The 25,715-nt window shown below is 44.4% G+C and overlaps 1 protein-coding gene across 2 annotated transcripts in view; it reads right to left on the bottom strand.

The window, feature by feature from the left end:
• nav3 (neuron navigator 3) overlaps positions 1-25,715 on the bottom strand; it is a 182,978-nt gene that overhangs the window by 123,299 nt on the left and 33,964 nt on the right. For both annotated transcript variants that reach the window (XM_053414866.1, XM_053414867.1), the window contains exons 2-3: positions 3,826-3,943; positions 1,637-1,689 (exon numbers count right to left, since the gene is read on the bottom strand). In XM_053414866.1, coding sequence (XP_053270841.1) covers positions 1,637-1,689; positions 3,826-3,943 — 171 coding nt within the window. The remainder of the gene's footprint in view (positions 1-1,636; positions 1,690-3,825; positions 3,944-25,715) is intronic.

The following is a 25,715-nucleotide window of genomic DNA, read 5'->3' as shown; positions in this document are numbered from 1 at the left end:
CCCTTGTCTAGTCACCTGTTCCAACCAACCAGCAGATGTTAGGGATCTGGAAATGTTTGCGGAACAGAGACAGAATTGTGCAATAAATGAAAAAAAAGGTTATCCTGCAAGCTTTAAGTAGTAACGACTGAGCCTCTAATGAATCTACTGTCAAAGTCTGACAGGGGCCGACAGCGTCTCACCGAGAAAACACGCCAAAACAACCCAGCGGCTTTAGTCACTTTTAATGGCAGGAGGGCAGATGCCAGGGCAAACCGACACGGCATAAACACTTAGTCAACCCCAGTTAAAGTGAGGGGTAATTATCTGAGAGTGACGACAATCAGCAGTTATACAGACCGTCGTCTCATTAACGGGTGGGAGTAGGGGGTGGGGGGAGGGGGGGCAACACCGCCAGCACCACTCAGCCACATGGCAGCCAGAAATACAGATTATTGAAAAAGGCACAGTAAATCAAAAAATTGGGGGGTTTGAAGTTTTCAAGGCTCCTCGGTCAAGTGGCAACGCGGTTACTTCTGTCATCGCCACACTGGGTAGCAGGGATGGTTATGGTTTGGGAATGGCTTTAATCAAAATTGCGGCGATTGGCTGCTTGAAGAGAGGCTCTGAAATTAATACTGAAAGAGTCAAGTGATCGGATGACCAGTTTCAACTGGCCTGTGAGCTGCCGCTTTGTAAACACACTTAGTAGAAGTATTCATCATCATCAGTCAAATGTAGTTAAAATATAAAAAAGTGGAAGTACTTGAAGCACGTTAACGATGTAGCTGCTTTAAGTGAAGCTGATTTAACTACTTTACGTATAATTGGATAGTTGTGTTCAGTGGCTCCCAGCTGAAGGGTCACAAGGATAAATCTGAAGAGTCAGGATGTGACATATAGTGTAGAAAAAGAGGAAAAAGTTCATTGTTAGACTAATGTATTATTATTTAATCATATATTTGATCACATGACCAATTTGTGCCTAAAACTGATAATTTGAAAGAGACCATCTAAGATGCTAAGATGGGAAAACACACCTGAACTGCCTACAACTCATTGACACCTGACATGTGACGATGTGCACCCATTAGAAACTGCTTTGAAAGGACTCACAAATAGGAAAAAGCTAAATGAATTAACAAATAATGCATGGTTGTTGTATAAGCTCATCAAAAATTATTATTGTCTTATCCTATTCTGAAGGTAAATCGTTATTATAGCTGTAAAATAAATGCAGACGACTAAAATGTAAAATATTTCTCACATGTAGTGAAGTGAGAGCATTCGTTGGCACACGATGGAAATGCAGAAGTAAATTACAAAGCTGCCCTATAATCTAGACATGTTAAATCATAGGTTAGTGTGGTCGTGTTGAATGGATGTTGAGCTGCTGTGCATTACCTCTGTAAAACTCTCTACACAGCATTCGCTCTCACTATATCTGAAAAATGTATTTATAATTTGAATTTACTTTACTGCCGCTCTGTTCGCTTCAGTAAAAAATATAAAACTTCGTTATACAGCCCAGCAGCAGGTCGGTTAAAAGTCAGTCCTCCTCTTAGGATAATTATTCCTCATAAACATAATTCGCTCTCGTGCATCCGCGCGTTAAATGTTGGATGAAGTAGTTAAATGTAAAAGTTGAAACACTCACCATTTGTGACTGGCTCCTGGGGCTGCCATTGATATCCTCCACCTTCTCATTCGCTGCACGAGAGAGGAAATCAAGTCAGTTTCTAGTGTCAACATCCCAGCGTCCGACGACTTGAATTCAGGTGCACAAATCCAGTAGGAAACCTCTGCTGAGGATAGCACAGGAGCGTGTGTGTGTGTGTGTGTGTGTCTGTGTGTGTGTGTGTGTGTAGGGGTTTGGAGGTGTGAGTGTGTGTGCATGAGTCTGCAAATGTTTGTGCGTCTGGGTCTGGGAAGCAAAGCTGCCTAATTCGTCAGCTGCCGCTAGAGAATTACTGACAGGCCTGCTTGGCCTCATTGTCTGTTCGGGCGAGCAGGGAGGGTAAAGTTTCAGAGAGAGGGAGAGAGAGAGAGGGAGGGAGGGAGAGAGAGAGAGAAAGAGTAGAACAAGTAAGGAACTTAGATGGAAAATGAAGAGAAAGACAGCATCAGTGTGGCAGCATTTGAGTGACTGTGAATGTGGGTGTGTGTGCTTGTGTGTGTGAGAGTGAGAGAAAAAGAGAGAGAGAGAATGGGAAAAGTTCACAACAGTGATACAGATGCAAAGAGAATGGGAGAGAGCGTAGAGACAGACGATGAAAAATATTGGAGAGAAATGTTTCTGAAAGGGGGGTTGGTGAAAGATTGTATAACAGCCACCATGAAAAGTGTCTTTATAACTGTGGTATAGCTCAACAAGTCTGTGGAGGTAACTTATGACCATTTAGATCTTATGTCTGTTACTAAATCAACATAAGATAAGATAAGATAAGATGATATGAGATAAGATAAGATAAGATAAGATGATATGAGATAAGATAAGATAAGATAAGATAAGATAAGATGATATGAGATAAGATTAACTGAGATAAACTGTATTAATCCTGTGCTGGAACAAATCACTTGTTGCAGCAGCTGATAGTCCAAAGGAGTTTGATTACAGAACACATTAAAGTATAACATAGAATAAAATAGGCACAACACAACTCTTCCCTAGTATAATCCACTAAGTGACGTGTATTGTCATTTGAAATAGGTTACTTGTAAGGAGCAAGTGCAAGAAGAAAGAGAGAGAAGATGAAAAAAAGAGAAAGATCAGAGTGATGTAAAAGACATTATGGGTGAGAAAGAAAGAGAGAGAGACCTAGAAAAAGTTCAACTGTGAGCGAGTTGGGGACAGACACAGATATGCAGTGCGTCAGAGAGGAGGAGAGACATGGAGAAGTAAGAGGGGAGAGAAAGAAAGGAGGAGACAGACAGACAGAGAGAGAGAGAGAGAAGTAAAGACTCTCTGGGCTCCTGTTGGAAGACGCATGCCTTTGCACCCCGGGGTGTCAGAGTCATAGATCTCTGCTGCAGCTCGCCCGCCCAGCACCCAAAACAAGAGAGAGCTGCTGAGATTTGGCCCAAATATCAGACTGAGGCACAGCTTCCCTCCAACTCACCACAACAAAGACAAAAGAGCAGAGAGAGAGAGGTTGTGTGTGAGTGTGTGTGTGTGTGTGTGTGTGTGTGTGTGTGTGTGTGTGTGTGTGTGTGTGTGTGTGTGTGTGTGGTCGCTCCATCGAGACGGAGTGAATTATAGGCAAATGCAGTGTTTAAATACTGCTGATAACAATTGGATATAATTATCATTAAAATCTTTTCTCAACATTTCTAGTTGTACCTGAAGTAAAATAATGTACTTCTGCTCTATAGGCAGGGACACAATATACTGACTAACACAGGCGTGTGTGGAGCTGATGGACCATCTCCACACCAGTGTGTGTCCAGGTATTACTCATGTTGAGGGACTTGTCTTTCTTAAGGGGACAAAAGTGAGTCTTCATAACGTACATTTTAGAATTTTAAGATAAGGACATATTTTATCGTTAAGGTCATGGTTAGGCTTAGGTTTAGGTTAAAAGTTAAAGTTAAAGTTTTGGTTAGGGCTAGTTTAAGTAAAAAGGGAGTAAGAGTAAGGCTTAGGTTAGGTTTAGGTTAAATTAAGGGTAAAGTTTAGGGTTAGGCAGGTAGTAACTATGGTTAAGGTTAGAGAAGTTTCAACGAAATCAATACAAGTCAATGGGTTAGGGTTAGGGTGTTTGTGTGTGTGTGTGTGTGTGTGTGTGTGTGTGTGTTTGTGTGTGTGTGTCTGTATGTGTGTGTGTGTCTGTGTGGATGGATACGAACCTATGATCTGGATGATCTGTGCCAGCAGGACTCCATCGGGGATGTCCTGGCTCAGGTCCTTGATGAGACGTGGACAGCCAGACTTGGCCAGGTAGTGATTGGCCCAGTCTGTGTAGATCTGTGAAGATAGAACAGACGCTCGGTCAGTGTCTGAGGAGCAGAGACAGAGAGGCAGCGTGTGTGCGAAAGACAAACACATAACAGACACTATTATGACAATATCTGACTGAAGGAGTTCTAATATTATAGTATATAACAAGCAAGTAATATGACTTATAAATACATGAAATATTGAAAGTACTTAAATGTGCATTAAAGTTCCATATCAAAACTGATCAGTAACTAAAGTGTTTTTGATTGAGTTTCTGTACTGAAGGAGCAATTGAAGCAGATCTGTAATCCAGAACAGGATCAGCAGTAGCAAATAACCAGCCCACAAGATTTGAGAGTACTTCCCCATGTACAGTTCATATTTTCCCCCTGATAACATCTATCATGTGTCAAGTCAGTTAGTTACAGGGAATTTTTTTTTTCTAAAACCCGAAGCAATATTCCTGTTACTTTGCATTTCTATCTAACATAACATTGCATGTATTGACCCAGTGCAGCAAAAAGCACATTGTTCATGGAATACATGGATGTTGTTCGGACGTTTAATTCAGCAGGTGAGAGAGACTCTGGCGTTTCCATCACTAAAGGTGAGTTTTCCTCAAAGCTCCCGAAATTCCACTTAATTACCAGAAATGATTAGAAACCAAGATGCATAAAGAACGATAAGAAGCACAAATATCATAGAACCCAGACATGTGCAGACGAGGAAACCTACAATTCTGGCTTTGCCACTGAAGACAATTTCTAGCCCTTCATCCATTAAAACCAGCGCCAGCATCCTGTCCGTGCTGCCTGACCCAGTAACTCCCTGCTCTCTCTCTCTCCCAGTCCTCTCATGATGATGTGGTGAAGCTCTCTGCACATCCCCGCTACACAAACACCCGTTTTTCATCAAGCTGTTTGATCCACATGGAGATATACTCTGTTTATGCTCTTTCTTCATAGTATCTGTCGTCAAAGTCAGCTTTATTGTCAATTCTGCCATATGTACAGTACATAGACGTTTCCCTCTGATCCCCAGTGTGATTGTCTAAATGCGCATACAAGTACACAATGTGTTACGTATTCAAACCACAGTACAACACATTATGCAGTCAAAAGGCACCCGGTTGATAGGATGTGAGCAAATGTCAGATTGAGTGGTAATGATGTGTAACTGCTCATATTTGCACATAAGAGAGATGTTAATATAATACACTGACTGTACAGCACTCAAATGAAAGACAAAGCAGAATGTCTTTCTGAAGACTGCTTTAGGTTAGGTCCCAGTCTTTTCTTACTTATAATAATTACATGGAAATAAAAACCTGACAGATTACTTCTTTTGAAGAAAAACTAAACAGAAGAGAATGTGTTTGCGCACCAAGCAAACTTAAAAGCAATTTTTACAATGATTCTCTCATTTATTTTCTAACCAGTGTCTTTATCCGATTAGGAAATTTGCTGCAACAGGTGGATTCACTTTCCCGTCTACGTTTGTCAAACCGGAAGAGACGCATATTGGCTAATCTTTTGCATTGTCCCCGAAAACCTCTTAACGGCCCCTTTGTCTTTCATTAGAGCCGAGAAGCCAACTGACAAGCCGAGCTTTGTCCGCCCGGCGACAGACTGGCCTGGACAGCTGCCGCGGTCTCCATGGGCTCAGAAGACGAAAGACGTGAAGCACATTTGGGCTCCGAACGCTTGGCCCTATCACAGCCGATTTACACAGAAAGACTCAGGTGGTTTTTAAAGTTTAAGGATTAGAGGCACTAGGAGGGGGGAAGCTATGTCCTCCATCCTCATTCACCAAACTTTCTACGTTTTCCCTCCAGATTCCTCCTTTCTAAGAACCAGACTGCACCTGAGAAACTAAAAATGAGCACCGGTGCTTCCCGCTGTGCGGCAGGGTGCGTTTGATTCGGATTTCCACAGACATGGAGGAACATCTCTCTATATTTGGTTTGAAATGAGTTGGAAGGGGAACAAATCTATATGAGCCAATAGAAAGAAGGACTGCTGCCTGACACTTCTCCTGCTATTTCTGGATTTAAAAATGAAAACGTAGGCCTGAGCAGAATGAAAGAGTGGCGATCGGTGAATAAAAATCCACTAAGAAATATAACATCTTCAAGAATTGTGGAGGGACTACCATGTTAAATTAGTCATTTATTATGAAAGAGTAATTCAGATATCAACTTCAGATTAAAGTGGTGCATGAATTCTGTCTCTGCGCTGTCCTGTCAGTCAAACTGTGTGACAGGGCTCCAACATCTTTGTCTTGGGATTTTCTGCAAATAAAGTATCTGTAAATAGTCGAGGCTTCATGCCATCTTGAATGGTCGGAGGAAAGTCCCCCATAAACTCTCTCATGATGAAATAATTCCCCTTCTTTCCCCTCATTTACCTCACACACCACTCTGAATTAAAAACATTTCCCTCCAGCCGCCCTCTTTTTCTTGGAAGCGGGACGTTGGCTGCTTTCAAGACGCGGCCTCTCAGAACTCTGTATCTGTTGTGGTTTCCTTCAGCGACTTTCTCCATGATGAGAACTCGTAAAAGCGCAAACCTCCCAAAAAAAACTGAGAGCCGTCACAGGGGAAAACAGACACAAAGGGAAATACGCACTCGCTAAAAACCTGCTTGCAAGAATTAAAAGGCACATGCTCACGAACGGAGCGCACCGCAAATGCAGACCACATCCCGTCAGGGGGCAAGTAAACAGACGGGAGAGAGGGAGGATGGAGAAGGAGAGAAAGTGGGAGAGAGAGAGAAATGAAATGTGTATATGTGCTGCTCCTGCTGACAGTTCGACAAGGCTCGAACACAAGCTGCTGTACAGCTGAATCCAACAAAGACCCGGGATGAAGAAGAGGAGGAGCAGGGCGAGGAAGGTTTGACCTGTGAGCTCCTCGCTGACAGCCATGCATCTCCCTCCTCCTCTCCTCCCTTACTTTTTAGACGGAGCACGGATGGAGGATCAGTGCCTCTGCAGAGACACAGTGGAACACGAGTGGTAGAGACTGTGATGACTCAACTCTCCTGTCAGTATAAGCCGGCATTCCTTCCCCCCAAATTTTTAAGACGACCTGATAACTGACAGCAGGGGGCGCTAACTCCTAAATTGGGTGTCATGAACCTTTCGCCAAAATGCTGATTTCACACCAAACGTGAAGCAAGTAACTCAGGGAAACACAAGCAGGTGCAGGATAAGACTAGGTGCTGAATTCACCACAATTGCTACGTTGTATGTGCTGTGGAGAAGACGGAGGACCCAGCGCCATCTTGTGGGGGGTCCACAAGACCACCCGCAGTCACACAAGTTAACCATCTTCTACAGGAGCCGCATCTGGATTACTGTTGTTTCCAGCACTGCCGATGCTGACCACTGGCCAGTTTGGTGACCTGCTGGGTTGGGTAAATGTCAGTAGCTGTCTCGGATGAAGTGTCATTCTCAATACCGATTGGCTTTCCTGATATCATGTGGATCTTAGACCCAAGATGAAATAGTTCAAGTGGGGCATTAACGTAAAATATATAAACTTGACTTTGACTTTATCGCAATAAGACTTCTCTTTGCATTTGGTGCACCAACTTTGCTGCTTCATTTAGATCGAAAAAACATTTTGCAAATACATTGAGAGTTTTTTGTTAACGTATTTCAGGATTTCCATTCGGGTTTCCCACCAACAAGACTGAAACTACCCTTATATGTAAGTGTACTTGTTCTTTTGGGATAACAGAGGCAGCCTGTCAATCCCTTCCTCAACTTATGTCTCCTGAAAACACCTCTACAGAGCTACACCCTAGCTATCCAGTCTGGAGGCTGAGCAGAATGTGCAAACAGGAAAAACTTTGTTACAGGAATGTTCTCATACAGAAGAAGCGTGTTTTTGATAATTCTGAGTCACTTTCCGTGTTTTTTTGGTTCCAGCCCACTGTTTTTGGGACAGCATGTTGCTCTAAAATTCAGTTTTAACCTAGAATATGTCGACATGTTGAAGTGAAAGCCGTCATGTTGGCAAACACTTCCATTTTTAGCACTTCCACCTGAATGTAATAAAATACGTTGCCAAAACCCTTCCTCGGTTGCTTTATTGCTGCATAAACTGTGTCTATACTATTGTTTTATATCACTTGGTTTAACACAGAAATCATATTAGACTGAAGAACTGCCACTGATCTAAAGAAAATTGACCACATTTATAAAACATGGAGGTGTTCTACCGTAGAAAACTCCAACGTGTTGCTGCACAGTATGGACACTTTCTGAAATCCTCCGTCAGTTAGAAACACAGTGAGGGAAAAGAAAACTGACAATAGAGTGCAGACAAAGCCAGGCAGAGATGAGAGGAGATAAGAAAAAGTAATGAGGACCCAGGAAAAGCTGCAAGTTCTTCAAGTTAAGAAAGACTGAATGGTGAAGATCTGTGATGTCCTGGGTTGTGATGTCCTGGGTTCCATTCTGACCTGGGGCCTGTGTCACCTGCCACGCCCCCTCCCTCGCACCCGCATCCCCTCATCTCGTCTCTCGGAGCTTTCTGACAAGACACCAACATCTGAGAGACATTTTCCGAGGAGCCCGTCTGCAGTGCCGACTCACTGATCTGCTCCCTTCTCGGTGTTGCCCGGAGTCGAGTCTGTCAGCCCCCCTGCACTCGCTCACCTCTCTCTCTCTGGCTCCCGCTATGCTCTGGGAAGCTGAAGCCGGCACAGCGACAGAGGCAGAAACATCAGCAGCAACCCCGGCATCAGTAGTGCTGCCTGAGACTACTGACAGCACCAAGACACACAGGCTGGGTGAGACAACACACACAAGCACCTGCAATCCACAAATCCCCTCAGCCACTCAAACACAATCAACACACATATTGAAATATTGAACCACCTCCCTCCCTCTCCTCTCGCCCGGCGTCCTTCCTCTTGCTTTCTTTCGGCAGCCAGCATCAATCAGCAGAAGTCCAGTCTCCCTGGTGGTGTTATCCTTATTGATGCCACGTGAAGTATCTCTCTCCTCCTTCTCTGTGCTCCCTCTCCGCTCTCTCTCCTCTCCCTCTCTACCTTGCTCGGCAGATCTGTCCCCCTCGGGGCTGGGGATCCCGAGAGCGGCGAACAAACAGCGGGCTCTTACCCCGGAGCAGGGAAAACTGTCTTCAACAGTCCTGATCACAATGCAGTGACAAGAGCTACGCAGGTATTATTGGCAGAGGCTGCAGTGGTGCTGAACGGCCTCCGGGGGGAGCCGGCTAAAAGGAGAAGAGGATCGAGAGAAAGGAGTTGGGGCAGAGAGGAAGTTGAACTATGCAGGGCTGACTGTAGTTCCCTTCATTTAGTCAAGTACTTAAACTGAATGACTGCTAATGTATGGGCTCTTTAATCAGGGCATCATTCCAACGCTGTCTAATAAATAAAGGTCTTAATTGCATCCGAGGGGTTTCAGCGCACACGGAATCACTCGGAGGACATTTAGCTGTGTGATGCTGTTTGAAGCCGACCAGCCTCCTCCGTGGCTGCACTGGCTCAGATGCCTCCGCTTGGCACGGGCTGCTCAGCCGCTCCCGCATGGCTCCTAAATGTAATTAAACACAACATAAAGCCACATTAACTAAACGAGCGAAGGGCCCATGGAATCGATAGCGCTGCCATGTGTCGGGAGCTTCCTCCATCATCTGCTGCAACTCTGTCTCTGCTCGCTGACAGGCTATGAGTGATGGAGGGGTGGAGACGGCCCGTTCAGACGGTGGTGTCGCTGTCAAGTCGGTTTACGGTGCATGTTGGAGAAGGAAGAGACACGGGAGGAAGTAAAACCCAACAGAAAATCTTTACTGGACGATTTACAAGTAGTGGTCTGTCTATAAGAAGAGTGCATCTATGCCTGGCTGCAAAATCTTTCCTACATTATGATGTTAAGAATCCTCTCAAAATTACATTATACCATCTAACCCTACATTGGAAAATCCAGAACATAGCCATCTTTATCCCACGTGGTACAAGTGGACTGTGCCATACCATAATCTTGAACTACTTCCATGCACTGAAGCAAGGGGCAACCGCAGTAACTTCTCCACCAAATAATGGAAAGCAGCAAAGGCCAGATGCTTTTACAATACCTTCAAATGTAATATCTCATGACTTTGATCATAAAAGGCAAAACGGTTGTGTTCTTTAAGCCATAATTCCATTCCACTGAAAATTATCCCAACTTCCCCAACATTACTTTCCTCTTTGTTTGAGGCAGTTGGCAAAGAATACATTTGTCTATGAGATTAGCTACAATGGTGGAGGAAATACTCACGCAAAAGTAAAAGTACCAAATGGATGTTTCTAGCCTACTTGAGTAGAAGTAAGTAAGTACTTCTTTTAAAATATACACAAGGTATTAAAAGTTTACACAGAAATTAAACTACAATATCTACTTAAATAAAGAACATGAAAATCAAAATCACACTTGTGTAAGGACATTGGACAATGACTAGTTTCTAAACAAGTTGATGAATAAAGAAATGCTTCATCAGATCTATGGAAAAAAAAACTGCCTTCTAGTGTTTGACCATTTCTCTTCCTGCACAGGAAAGGTCAAACATAAAGGAAGCAACAAAAACATGTTTGATTGGAAAGCAAATGTAAATAATCAAGTTGAATCCAAGTTGAATTTGCCTTGAACAAAGTTAGCTATACATCAGCGGTACAGAGAAGCTCAAGACCTCATTTGACCTTGTAAACTGGCAACAGGGAGCCAGTGAAAGAGAACTGTGGTGTTATGTTCACATTTCTGGCTCAATCAGGCAGTATTTGGATTTAAGTTAAGCTTATGCAACTGGACAGCCGTGCACATGAAAGCAAATTCTAAAAGGAAGCAAAAGTGAAGATCTGTATTTCTCGGGTCAACAGAGATGAATCTCCTAATCCTGGTGTTATCCTAGAGTGAGCAACTGCTTCTTTGGATATCCGTGTGGACGGAGTGGTCCAGATGAAAGATAAGATACGATTTCTGACTAAATCCTGGGAGGCAGATGGCCTCTCTCAGCGTCCAACTATTTTACCCAAGCACCTGGAAGCCATTTCTACAATGTAAACCCTTTTTCGCTGTTCCCTGGGATAAGTCTGACACATCTCTATTCCCTCTGAAACAATCATTATCTTGTCCTGGGAGCGGAATGGAGAGGCCTGCGTCAAACCCACCTAATCCAGAGGTAATAGCAGCAGGCAGTTTTCCAACATGGCTTCACTCCAAACTCGCGAAAAACACCCAAGTGGGGAGTTTACGCCGGCAATATACAAACCGTTGACTTGGAAGTTTCCGTGTGGCCTGGCGCTAGTGAGACCGGATCAAAAATAATAACTTTATTTACATGACAGCATTCGCCGCAACAGTTTTGAGAGGCAGAAATGTGAATGGGACGAGCAGGGAACATCTTTGCCGCCACACCGACTGTCAATAACAGTCAATGTGGCAGCAAATGAAGAAGAGATCCGTCCGGTTGTATTTACAAGAACAATAAAACAGTTTTTAACACAGAGATAATCAAAGGCAACTGCAGAGATGTGACTGTTCAGGTTTGTACGCGTGAGACTACACACAGAGATTATCAAAGCACGTCAACTTACTGTAGTTTTTCTGTGGAAGACAAAAGCTGCTTTGACGCCTTGGCCAAAGTCTTACTCAACATTTCCCGAGAGCTTAATAAGCGTGTGCATCACTGTTTGTTGTGCTTAATCTTTTCCTAGAAAAACTGACAGGGCAAGCACGTTCCTTTCAAGGTCATATTTAGCCATCTGCACACACCATCTGCATACATTAGATACAGCCATTCAGCAGCTCCATCCAAGATGTTGCTGTTCTGAAATATTAAAACCAAGAGCTTCCAACTTCCAGGCGGGCACCAACCAAATGACTTCACTACGATCGGCAGATAACAGAAGAGAAGCGCATGCTGCAAAAAAAAAAAAAAACTGAAACGTTCAGTGCCTGCGTTCTCATGCCACGGTCTGCCAAGCCACTTTGTCGTTTCAGGGGAAATCCTGAGCAGAAAATGACATAATTGCAAGGCTGGGAGAGGTTTGGACACACAATCCATGTTGGATGTGCTCACACCCGTCAGTCATCGCTGATCTCTCGTAGCGCAGCGGGGGCTGAAGGCCAAGGAGTGAAGACAGGAGGAGAGAGAGAGCAAGAGAGAGAGAGAGAGAGAGAGAGAGAGAGAGAGCGGAGGAGAGGAGGGTGGCCAGAAAAAAAAGGGAAAGAAATGACAGCTCCAAAGCATCTCGAAGACCGATGAGCACAAACGCAATTTCAAGACAGACAGCGTCAGACAGAATAATGAGTTTGTTGACCCGTTTGAGAACTATCAGTGTTACTAGCGCCAATTACACACAATCGGTTGAAGCGGAATGTAGCACACAGGCGAGAAAGGCTATAATATTCAGTATCGTTCTTTTCACGGAGTCAGGCTCACGCAGTCTCATACTATAAACATAGAGTACAATGTAATCACAATGAGGCTATATCCACATCAATATGTTTTTGTTTGAAAACTCCGGGGATGCATTTTAGGCTGGACAATTAGAAATGTAGATGTTTGGAAGTATGGATGTAGACACACACAACTCCCTGCTGATTGTGTCTTTTCAGTCATGATGTAACTGACGCTGATTCCTTGGGTTCCTATCACATGACCCCCTCCTGGATGAAAACAACCAGAATTAGACTCGGCTACCAGTGTTAAACACAACTGTAGGAACAAGCCATCATTCAATCTGCAACACTTCTAACAACAAAATGCTTGCTTTCCATAAGTGGTCATGTGATATGCGTTTTCATACAAGTTAGTATATGACATGGCGCTAAAACACTCATGTGGACAGAGATGCTTTTATTTTGAAAAAGCCATTTTCAAATGAAAACGTAGTAGTACGGATGTGGCCTGAGAGGAAATGCTTTCCACTGTACTTACACCAGCCAACAAACAAGACTCAGAGTTAAATTCAGGCAATGATTCATGTTTATATGATGGAACTCCATCAGATGCTGTGAGGAAGTCGCAGTAATTTTATACAACCCCCGAACACACATCCTCAAGCATAAACACGCTTCCTCTCCCTGCCAGCGGCCTTGACCCCAAACCAGAAAACAGTCGGGCAGATTTACACCATCCCTCTTTCCCTTGCAAGGCCCAACAGGTCATTTACTCTACACAGCTATAAAACATTAAGGTGAGGCGGTGAAAACAAACTGTAAGCAGTAAAATATGAAAATAAATCACAGAGGAGAGCATGAGGAGTGCTTTTCCAATGTTGAGGTTGTGAAAACACGAGTAAGTTAAAGTGCAGGTTTGTGAAAGCACTTTATGAAAAATGAGGGACAAAATCAACAGTGCTCGTTCCCAAAAAAAAGTTGAAGTAATGGCTGCATTTATATGGCACTTTTATCCAAAGTGCTTTATAATTTACAACTGATGGCAGCAATCTAACGTGCAAGGCACCAGCCCGACCACTAGGAAATATCTGAGGTTCAGTGTCTTGCCCAAGGACGCTGAGACATGTGGAGAGGTGGAGCCACAGACTGAACCACAGACCCTGCTACAGATGCCCTCTCAAGGTGTGTTCAGACTTTTATTATATTAACCTTATTTACAATAAAACAGCGTCAGGGCTGTCACTTTTTACTTGTGGAAAGGTTCATATTCCAACTGTAATTATTACCCATTTGAATTCAAATATATAGTCTGGACACGCATCAGACTGTCTGGAGTAGTTTAGCTCGTAATCCTGCAGAGGGCGATCACTATCAGCTTGACCTATTTCGTCAAGAGCGGACAATCAGGATACCAAAGCTCCTGAGCATCGGAAAAGACTTGACAGACAGAGTGGCCTCAAGTATATAACCTCCGCGGAGTATTAAAATATAGGCACACTAAATAAATCTAGGTAATTTTTGGGAAAATTACAGCCAAAGATACCGTTTTAATCACAGTGCATCCCTTTTTGTTTACAGTGTATTTTCATAAAGCTTTCAGGATAAGCACAAACTTTTCTGCCCAGGATGAAACATTTCAACTTGGACATCGGCATCTTTTCCTCAGTTTAGTTGAAATATGAAACAAATCAATAATACAAAATAAAACATGTTGCAGAGACACGAATGAGGAGAAAATACCTCTCCTTCCTAGTCCTTCATTTCACGTCATTTGTTTTGAATGTACGATGCAATCCAGTAACAGTTTTGTAAATTACAGTATGGAAATTATCTTTAAAAAGACACTGGTTATTTTCTATCTCAGCTATGTATGTGTCAGAGCTCTTAAAATGATTTATGACTTCAGTCTTAGTCACAGAGTGCTTTTGTTAGCCTGATAACAAAACAGAATATGAATCATGAAGTGATATTTGCTCTGTAAAGTTCAGGGTAAGACGTGACTAAGAGTGCCACGCTCATTTATATATTGGAGGAATGTAGAAAAATGTGTCCTCCACATGAAGTTTTTAATCTCCCGTTGTTCTCTAAATAAAGGCAACTTCATATTCTGCCTGTTTTATGATGTTTGAAGTTCAGTCATTTCATGCAAGTTTTTAAAATCATTTCATTTTATCACTGTTATTTAACGCTCTCCCGTCTACAGTATTTTTTTATTACAAAGATAAAAATACTAGACGTCCCATAAATATATGAAACCAAAGTGGTGTGTTCGAGCCATCATCTCTGCCCTTAAATTACAGACATGTAGCCTGCTACAGATGCTGAAGTAGTCTCTTTCTACCTCAGTGACACACACACAACCACACAAACACACACATACAGAGTGCGTCCTCACATTAAGGTTTATGAGACTTTGGCATATACAGTCAAGAGCAGTATCTCACCTTACCATGGTAACCACAGCATGGTGAGGCAGCGTCTGGCTGGCTGGCTCTGTGGCCTGTGATCCAGACACTGCCACCAGCATGCTGGCAAAGGACACACGCACACACACACATACACACACACACACATACACACACACACAAACACGCACACTGGCAGCAACACACAACCTCACAAACATTTCCAAATCCCCTCACGCCTCTCACATCCCTCTCACACCCATCGTGAGCTTCACAAAAACCTCCATCCAAAAACAAAAAAAAGGGGGATTGGATCACATCTAATCCAGGTGGGCTCTGTCCAGTTGAGATAATGCATGAACTGTGGATGTATCCATTGTTTTTGAATAGCCAGCAGCTATTTGTGTGACATTCAGCCTGCGGCGAGCCCAGTGTTAATCGGCTGCGGCTGCTGCAGCTCAAAGAATTGAGCTCACTGTACAATCAGCTGCATCATCTCACTGTAATGGGCCTAATTCTGGACCTATGTTGAACGACGGGCAAAGTTTTCCTCCTCGGAAGCCGGGGACATAAACCTTAACAAGCATCCTGGGGCTGCCAGCTGACACCCATCTATTCCAGGAGGCCATGGGGCTCTGTGATTATTCCTTCAGGCCTCTGTAGGCTCCGCCCACTCCCAAACACAAATAAATCAGGGGAGGGAAGCAGGCTGCTGTGTCATTAGATACCCACGCTGCAGTGGGGGGGGCGCCCTGCCAGACGTCCATGGTCACAGACGCACAAGCACCTCCTTATCACGACTGCTTTGCCCGCGATCCCGTCAAGTCGTCCGCCCCAGAGCGTTCAAACTGTTCTCCGAGCCGATTCCAACCAAAACCAAACGATGGGGACATGCTCTGTGTCGGTGTGACTCAACACCGGCCCACTCGGATTAGTCACACTTCCTCACAGCGTCTTTGCTGGTTTACTCTTCATTAAATGAAGATGAGTCAGCTGCTGAGCTGGACTGGCTGTGGTCGCTCCACAGCATCGACCGGGCTCCGCTCCGGCCCGACCTGGAAGCACTTTCACTCGCAGCTACCGTTGCAGCTGCCAGCATGCGCCGAGGGGCCTCTCTGGACAATCATGCTGATAAAATGGATATTTGCTGAAAACAGCCCATTTTTTAAGTGGGAATTATAGGGCAAAACGGAAAGAGCAGAAAAGGGGATGTTATTAGGCCGAGGCAGATGGGAGGTTAAAAGATAATGGGCTTAACAAATGGACAACTACTCATATTTACAGCCTTATGCTTCTGGTAAACATTGTGCTCACAGAGCTATCTACAGCCCAGCAACACAAAATTCCCGATCAGGTCTCAGCTCCCTCTGGGCGAGTCTGGCCTCGGTTGTTTGTGCACAAACAAGAATAATATGAGCGCATTGATATGCGGTCTGCTTGGTTTCAGTCGGGACTGCCATCTGCTTGTTGAGAAACAAATTAATGTAGATGCTTAGATTAATGGCTTTTTGATTGGATGCTGGCCAGACTGCCCGGAGCCTGGGACGTTTTTTATTAACAAACCTCTCAGAGGACGAGGACACCACGGTGTCGCTACGCACCGGCCACTTAGCGAAGCAGTCGGACTGTTAAACAGCTGAATGTTCTGTACACTCCTGACTCCTGAGTCTTTAGCTTTAATAATAACACATGATGGTGCTGGGATGGGAGAGGCTGTCACTTGAATTCAAGTTGTCTTGTAAAGAATCTGTTCTTTCCTGCTCCACTGATTACGTGCACAAGTTGCTGGTGTCGGCCGATAGTTGAGAAAAGGTCTTAAGATGCTTTCATGAAACCATCAGGATTATTGATTGCAGTTTATTGTTGTCAAATATGATAACATCACAAAGTCCAGCAGGTTGAAAACAATTGTGCAGAGTATCTACTTTATTTATAACCGAAAATGAGGACTTCAGATGTTAGTAATAATCTCTCATTGCAAAAGAAACCTGTCTTAAGACAAGGTAACAATAGCAGGTCACAGACATTGCTCTTTGTGGAATGTATAAGTGAAAATCTCCAAAATGTCCGCAAATCAAAATATGTTGGGAAATACTTTCATGAAAAACGATGCTCATACATCTTGTACAAAGTAGTGTCATAGATCGGATTTATCTTTTACAACAGGTCAATAATTTGTTGTCTTACTGGTATTTATCACTGAGATAACATTAAGTCAATTCAGTACAAAAACAGAAACACGAGACATTCCTTATGATAAAGTGTTTAAGCACTGGTTTGCAGGTGAGATGTTAATATGAAATAAAGTAAAGGATGAAGCCGTTTTCCAGCCTTGAGACTACGCCACATAGATTTATATTTTCACATCCTCACTGCCTCCAGCAGAGGGCTCCACATGGTATCACTCGAGCCCCCCCACCAGCAGCAGCATCAACTGAATCTGTTCTGTGCTGAGGAACAGTCGACATGTATGAACTTAATGAGTGATTCAACTTTCATCTGTGAGTCGCGAGTGAAAGCCAGGACGGCCGACCACTTCAGAAGTCGTGTGGCTCTGGCTCTTTAGCTTGTGATGAGGCATGTATCCCAGTGTTGTCTGCAGCCATAACATAAAAACCAGATTCCACTCAGCCAGACTTTAAGGGCAGATTAGTAAATCAGAAAGAATGAACTCTGCAATTGCAATATCAGATAAATTAGTTTATGTAGGTTATTTGCCTTTTATGTGGTCAGGTTGAAGTTTATTCCTCTTTTTCTCATCACTTAATCAATATATTAGTAAGCAGATAGTTCTATAAGCAAACATGATTGAATAAAGCAGAATAGAACATTACAAATGCAAACCAAAGGATAATTGGATTAACTTTACAAATCACAAAGAGTTCTACTGCTCAGCCTGCGAACATAGTTATACTTCTGATAAAGGAACAGCTATAAACCCTGATGATGCCGCCCAGGGTCATGAAGACTAAAAGATGTGAGCACTTCCTGTCACGGACGCTCTACTGACATAGATGACATTGAACTGCTTCATGGGAAACGTAGGATTCAGCAGTTTTGAAGCTCAACTCATTCTGAGGAATACGAATAGTCTGTTTCTCCACTCCACTGATTTTGGTCCTGGAATTTCTTTAATCCCCCAACTTTAAGGAAGTGCCGCACTTATTTGATAGGTTCAACTAAAACGTCCTCACATTATTAGCTGACTTGATCAATTTCAGTTGCCATGAAAACGCCACCACAGGGCACAGAGGTTACACAGCGAAACATGTGGCGCCCATTCCAAGCAACAACTTTCAGGCACTCTTTATGATTATGATAATCCGGGGGAAATAAATTGTATCATGAATGTGCTTAAAAAGTCACACGGCCATTTTTAACCATCATTACTTTGTAAATAAAAGGCAAAAGTTTTGTGGATGTTTATGACCACACCTGGTGCATTTAAGGCCCGGAATTAACGTAGTAAAACCTCAAACTCAAATATCGTAATTTTTCTGTGATTTTATTTCCTCCGTGAGCTCTCGTCCACAGAATGAAGTGAATTTATGATTCTCTCTATGTAATGTAATTAATTTAGCTCATGACTTCATAGAATCGAGGTCTGGCTCCTCACACCCCCACTGTTCATTACCCTGTGTAAGAGAGTCGTCGCACACTGTCTGCGCCCTGTAGACGGCCGCGACCCCGACGCCCTCTTCACACCCATCAGCAGTCATTACTTAATTAATGCGAGGGCACCTAAGTGAACTCAGAGGAGGCGGCGAAAAGGCGTCTGTGCCGCAGAGTGTGAAGGAATCAGGGGGAGATTGGGGTCACGACCTGCCTGGGTCAGCGGCTGAATGAACCCAATTGGCCGTCTAATGGCGCTGTCAACACGCTGAAAGAGGTCGACTGACTTCACTTCACCGCAGCTCCTCCCTCAGTGTGGGCGGGTGCACAGAGCTCAGCAAAAAAGCCCCGGACACACACAACGGTTTTCATTTATATTTCACGATATCGTTTCTGTGTTTGGCTTCCAGTGGCTCAAAGGAGAAGATTTGTACAGAGTAACTTTAGGGGTTGCAAAACACACCAGTGAACATCAATCACAAGATTTCTGCAGAATAACACCCACACATCAGCTGAGTTTTCCCAGTAAATTGACTCACTCGCACACAAACACATTGCACAATTTCTACCTCCGAATGGGAAAAGAAGCTCTCTGCTATATCATCAATAGTCAGTGCTGAGCTGGCGCCAGCAGAGGGACCTGCAGACCAGAAAAACCTGCTCCTCATCGTTAATTGCCTCATTGCAGTGACAGGTCCAGATGTGATGTCATCATGCACGGCAGCAAAGCAATTAGCAGCTAATATCAGAGATGGGAATCGTTGGAGTTTCATTAGAACTCTCGCCTTATTTGATTTTGCTTTGTTTGAACAGTGGACTGAGGGAAATTAGAAGCGGCGATTTTTATACTAGAAGTTCAGCAATGAGACAAAAGTGTAAAAAAAAAAAAATAAGTCACCAGGCAACTTCTGAGACTAAATTGGGATTTAGCCAAATGGCCAAGCTACTCCCATCATCCACTGACACAGGAAAACCTTCCCAGAGCTCCCAGCACACCACTCACCTCCCACTCGACCTCGACCATGCAGGGAGTGGGACACAGTGCAACACACGGGTTAAATAGCGGTGTGGTTAGCTCGGCTGCTTGCACCCATCAGCCCTGACATTTCCTGTAAATGTAATGTGGATGTGCTAAACATCTGGGGCCAGGGGTCTGTGACTGGGCCCTGACTCACAGGTGAGTGCTGCTGAGTCACGGGATCCACAGTGTGTTCTCGCTCTGTGCTGCTGGAGCTCCTTCCAGCCGCCGACACACAGTGAGTCGCTCGTGCTCGCCTTGTGTGTCACTGTTGTCTTTGTCCCTTGTGTTGTTGTTTTCCTCCTGACGTGTCTTTTTTCACTTTACACTGATTGATTGCACCTTCATGTCGCAGTAGTTGATCGTTTCTCATGTGTTGATGACAAAGTAGTCGAGTCCATCAGTCAAGGTTTACCTCAATCACTGCAACTACCGCCATTTCTCCCAGGGCTGCAACCAATGACATGAACCTATTTATTTTCATTCCTTCATCTATTCGTCTATAAACTCTCAAGAAACTGTGGATCTTAGCTTCGTTATATAACATAGGGGGCCCGTTTTGTTTTCATTCCTTTTCCTTTTTTTCTCATAGAGCAGGCTGTGGTGTGCAGCTGTTACAACAGAGGTTAGAGTTCACTCCACGCTCTGTCAGGATTTCCTTCTTTTGCTTTTCTAAAAGAAATGACTTATAAAGCTGCCCCCGTCCAGGAGGGGAAACAGCCCTGTCTTGACAGACACGCACAGAAACGCATGCAAACATCCACCCGCGCTGTGTTGAGGATTTCCTCACCGGTTCTCCCTGTCAGTTTTGTTTTCGCACTGATGGCCGGAGACATGAAGCAATGAGCGGACTCTTCTCATTCCTTCTGCGTGTGCACACACAAACACACAAACACACACACACACACACACACACACACACACACACACACACACACACACACACACACACACACACACACACACACACACACACACACACACACAAACACACACACACACACACACACAAACACACACACACAAACACACACACACACACACACAGCCTCAGCTCTCCACTCTTTCAGCCACCCTGCACAGCTACAAAAACAAAGTCCAGACAAAGGAAATGTGCGCATGGGTTTGTGTGCAGGTGCGTGTTCCAGAGGGGAAAATAAGGTGAGAGGTAACCGGAGAGGAATCAGTGAAAGAGCTTTAACAAACTGACTCTGAATAATCTCCAGAAAGGATGCAGAGGGGCTGAAGGTGAGAAACATCCGAGTTAGTTGCCGCTGACAGTTTCTCCTGACAGCCCCCTCGGGAAAACTACAGGTAACATCCCAGTAATAGATTCTCTGAAGGATTCAACACAAGTTAGTGAGGACATTGGTGACGTGATAGACTCAAACCTGAAAAAAAACTGAAAGAGAATCTCCATGGGCTCTCGTGAAACTCCGGAGAGAGTCCGGACCACATTGTTTCGAACAGTTCCAGGAGTTTATGTCTGAAAACGGCTTAAAGGTGTGCTTGTATGCATGTGTGTGTCCAGGTGTCAAAACTAAGGCGCAGGAGATTCATGACCTACAGTGGAGCAGAACTTGGTCAAAGCTGCTATTGTGCAAACATCTGTAGAAGCAGGACTGGGGACAAACACCTGCTGTCAGAGCGACTGCAGGATCTGGGGAGCGAGCTTAATGAAGGGAAAACAAAGGGAAACAGAGGGAAGCAGGTTTTTTTTGTCGAGTGGACCTGCAGCACGTCACCGAGGAAAAAAGAAAACACGACCAGCTATTTCTGAGCCGCGTCTATTTGACAAATGGCCCGGACTTTCCAATTCCCCATGATTGCTATTGTTTGGTGCAGACTTGGGTGCAGAGCCCCGCCCCCCTTCCACTCACTCACACACACAGTCACACGTGCGCAGCATTCTGCCTCAGGTCACTTGGGTTTACCCGTCGCTGCAGGGACTAGGCGAGCCCTGCCAGTTTGCTCGGTGTGCGAGGCCCGGCTTTGTACCGTGAAAGAGAACGCCGTCTGAGGAGAGACTTGTCAGGATCACTAAGAGGACAGAACCTTTTCCCCCCTTTTTCCCCCTCAGCGTTTTCTTTTTGGGGCAAGAACCTGAGAAACTGTGTCGAAAGGTGGTGGTGAGGTGAGGGGGAAGCTAAAAATCGCATGGGCCTTCATTATAGCCCTTTTAAAAGTGTCTTTTGAGCTCAGTGTTAACACCGAGCTGCCCTTCTGCCACTGGTCTGTTTAAGCGTCTATCAGCTCAACTAGTTACCACTGATCCTCTGAGGAAGAAAAGGGGGGGGGGGGGGGGGGGCTTTGCAGATGGGACCCCGGGGTGAGAGACAGAGTGATCAGTTTACAAGAGCCCAGCGGTTGACAACGTTATTTATGAGTCGTCCCTAATGGATTTAGAGTGACAGCAGTTTCAGTCCACTGGCAGGGTCAAAGGCAGAGACGAGCAGAGCGCTAATGCCCACGAGGGTGATGGACAGCTTCGTAACGTACCTCTCCTGGCTCGGGGCGGTTGGTGAGAGAGGGGGGGGGGGCTCCGAAAAAGAAGGAAAGAAGTGAAACGAAAGGGGAGAAGGGTCAGGGGAAGCGGCACGAGGATAACTCTCCCCCTCTCCGAGGAGCGAGAGTGATGAAGAGAGGTGCGTCTGGGACGAGACGGCAAGCGTTTTTCCAGTCCATTTGCCCTGCGTCTAGACCCAGAGTCAACGGGACAGGCCCAATGAAAAAAAAACGCTGGATATTACAGAGCAGGGACTCGGTTAGGCTGCGTCCAAAAATACATCTGAAAGGCTGCACTGTGGAGTAGCTGAGGACAGTGAACTGCGGTGATAGCCATTGAGAAAAAACCTCAACGTCCTCAATCTATCCTCCAAAGACCTCACAAGCAACGCGTCGGACCTTTTTCACTACTGCTCCAGATAAATGGAGTGACTGTAGCGTCGGGTTCTTTGTGCCAGAACCATTCGGGTGCCTCATGACAGCTGTGAACTTTGAAGGAATTTGTAATTTTTTTTGCAGCCACACTGAAACCTCAGCTGTAGCAACACGCACCTTTGGAGCACTGAGAGCTAATGCCAGCTACTGCACAGTAAACACCCCCCCGCCCATCTGCTCCATTAGCTTCAAATAAATAGGGCAATTAGAAGTCCTAAGCAGCCCGGAGAAGACACTCTCCACGTTCCTGAATCCTCTCCAACGGATAAATACATAAATAAAACATTAAATTTGGGTGCTGAGGATCAAAGTCTACTGTAAGAGTGTTTGATGTAGTCACGGACTGACATGTGCATATTTAACAGGATGTACAGTCTGTGTATTTGATCCTGATTAATGTACTCCGAGTTTTGGCCCGACTCTGAAAAATCAGTGATCAAAGGGCTGACCAGGCTGCTGCAGCTCTCTGCAGTGTGGAGGAGCGTGACCGCATGCCTTCTGTCAACTGACGGCAACTTGCTTTCTTCCTGGGGGATCAGGGAGATGAGCAAGGCACTAACACCGGCAGAGTCACAGGTTCAATTCCCAGTGATGCACGTTGGAAGTCAGAAAAGTCAGAAAACAACTACACAAGAACCAACTTTGGCATTTGTCATGTGACATCAAAAGAGGAGACCATGTGCTTCCTTCGGGGGGTGTAAATACATATTCATGCATTTGATATATGTGTTATTTTACACCCCAAAAAACTTTGTAAAGAATAAATTAGGAACACACAGCTCCCAGGTCACCATTCATCTGTTTCAGAGGCAGTGCAGTTGGACCCAGTCCTCAGGCGAAACATTGATTGATTTGTTTTCCCTTATTTAGCTGAAGAAGAAAAAAAAGGCGCCCTGGGCTGCAGAGCTCCGACCAGACACAGACTAAGCAATCTCGCTCCACACTCCCAGAGAACACTGTGGAGCACGCCAGCACTGTCTGCAGAGCCCAGGGGCTCGGTGGTGCTGTGAGATCGATTGCTGGCCTCGTGAGCAAATGATAAAAAATGACAATGTGGGTTTTTTGTGTGAATGTAAAAAATTGTTGTATAAGTAGGAATGTAACAGCTTGCGTACTGCGGTTTCTAGTTCATCTTTTTGCCAGCTTAAAACAATTTAAAAGTTCTAAATTCCCAACCCACATCAGCAGCTTGAAACAAAATCCATCACTGAAATCACAAGACCCTGAGAAGTGTGTGGATAATGTTGACTATTCCAGCAGAGTGTCTCTGGGCTGTTAGCAGGGCCGATGGCAACTAAACATTCAAGAACAATGTTAATCACGCATTAGGAAAATCGATGAAATGGTTCCACCGGCAAATGTGGGTGGCAGGTACAGAGGAGGCACAAAGAGGCAAGAGAACAGCTAAATCCTTAATTCATGGATGTTCCCGGCTGTGGAGGAAAATATTGTAATATCATTAAAAAATCCTTTTCTTTGAAATGTCAATTAAATGTATTAAAACGACAGAAAATAACCATCAACTCTATATCCATGAAACATTTGAATTTGATTTAGCCTTCAAGTAGCAAAAATTATAAGGATACTATGAAGAAGATGATATAAAATGTTTTTCCTCTTACAAAAGGGTACTTTGTCACTAGATATAATGCACTCTGCTGTTACAGTGTTGGATGACTCATAATTACTTGTTATGCTACAGTGGCATTAAAAAGGCTACAGCTACATAAAGAGACTTGACTTGTTCTGCTGCACTTGACATGACTTGAGGCTCAACATTTAAATCTCACATTTTGACCCTGGGATAATAGAAAATCTGACAAGGTGTTAATGACCACTAAGCTTGAATATGTAATTATTTGGACTATCCACTTACTATTGTTTCAGCCAAACACTAGTAAGGTTAAAGGAGTAACACATGAAAGTGGATGTGGTAGAAGGATGGAGGGAGAAGGAGGGAGGAACGACCACAAGAAGGGATAAGGTGAGTCCTCCATCAACACTCTCATCTCCCCGGCTGGAGCAGAGGAGAGATGGTGAGAGGAAGTGTTAAGTGTCTTGTCAAGTGCTGCTACCTGCACTGAATAACAATCAGGGGATCCAGCCTGCTGGAGGAAGAATAATATAGAGGCAACCAATGAGCACCTGTTCTGAAGTAATAGCCTCTCTCTTAAACAAAGCCTGAGCTTTAACACACACAATAGGCTGTTCACAAGAGCTGCAAGGAGGAAGCTGAGAGTTCATTATGCAGTCAAGTGAGAAATCATATGACTTGTATACTTTGACGCAAGGTTTTCCCGCATGTTTTGATCTAATATAATATTTCATTTACACACAGAACTGCAAAGAGGGGAGTAAATTCATATATTAACCAAAGATGCAAACCTGCAGCATCATCTCTTTCTCCTCTGTGGATGCTTTGAGTTGAGGACTGACCTTTTCCATGACATCTCAACACCAGAGTCAGTCACAGTGTTCTATTGTTGGCTCAAAAAAAAAAACTCTTTAACATGGACATATTTCCCATCTGAGGCCTTTTAGAGCAGCAGCACTTTGACAGGTAGTTTGTCTGATATGAGAAATAGAGAAAACAAAGCACCACAGTGGGACAGTCGGGGTTTAAGATGTTGGAATTGATGCTGCTGCTCTGGTTTCTATGTTTCTTTGCACAGACCTATACATCAGGCTATGGAGAAGCACTAAAGCCACCATGCAGGCACACACTTCCACAATCGCTGTTTGAGTGAGAGGCGATCTCTGGAACGTGCAGTGCCGACAACCACAACAAAAAAAGAGCACCAAAGACGGGTGAACAAGTAAAAAGAAACCTGAAAATGTTGGCAAAGGAAAAGACTTGTTGTACTAATCCATTCTGCTGTTGCAAAATCCCTGCTTTGATCACGCACTGTTACAAGAGCGACCCCATCTCCCCTCCACTCTGCTATCAACACTCATCTGTCGGCTCGTCTCCCTCTCTCCCCCCTTATCTCGCCCCTCTCCTACTCATTCTCCTGTCTGTCTCCACCTCTCCTCCCGTCCCTCTCCCACTTTCACCTTCCTCCTCATACTTTCTCACACGTTCATCTCCCGTTAGCCTCACATCTTCCTCTGTCCTCAATTCATCCCCTCTTTTGCTCCTCCTCCTCCTCCTCCTCCTCCTCCTCATCTTTCCATGGACAAGTGATCACAAAGCCATGCATGTAGCCTGGTGGGATAATATAGAAGGAAGGAGGAAGGGAGCAATAGTTTTGCTCAGCGGCGGAGGGAGATGATGAGAGAATCAGGTGTTTAGTCTGGATGATATAATGTGACTGAATAAGCAAAGCTGCACAGCTGGGTTCTGGTCTTAAAGCTTGAAGCCTCTCTTTGCCCATATTTCTGTCACTGTCATCTTCCCTTGTTATTATCC

This window comes from Pleuronectes platessa, chromosome 22 (genome assembly GCF_947347685.1).
Source record: "Pleuronectes platessa chromosome 22, fPlePla1.1, whole genome shotgun sequence".
Classification (NCBI taxonomy): Eukaryota; Metazoa; Chordata; class Actinopteri; order Pleuronectiformes; family Pleuronectidae; genus Pleuronectes; species Pleuronectes platessa.
The sequence above is the reverse complement of the archived record's forward strand: the minus strand, read 5'-3'. Positions and strand labels throughout refer to the sequence as shown.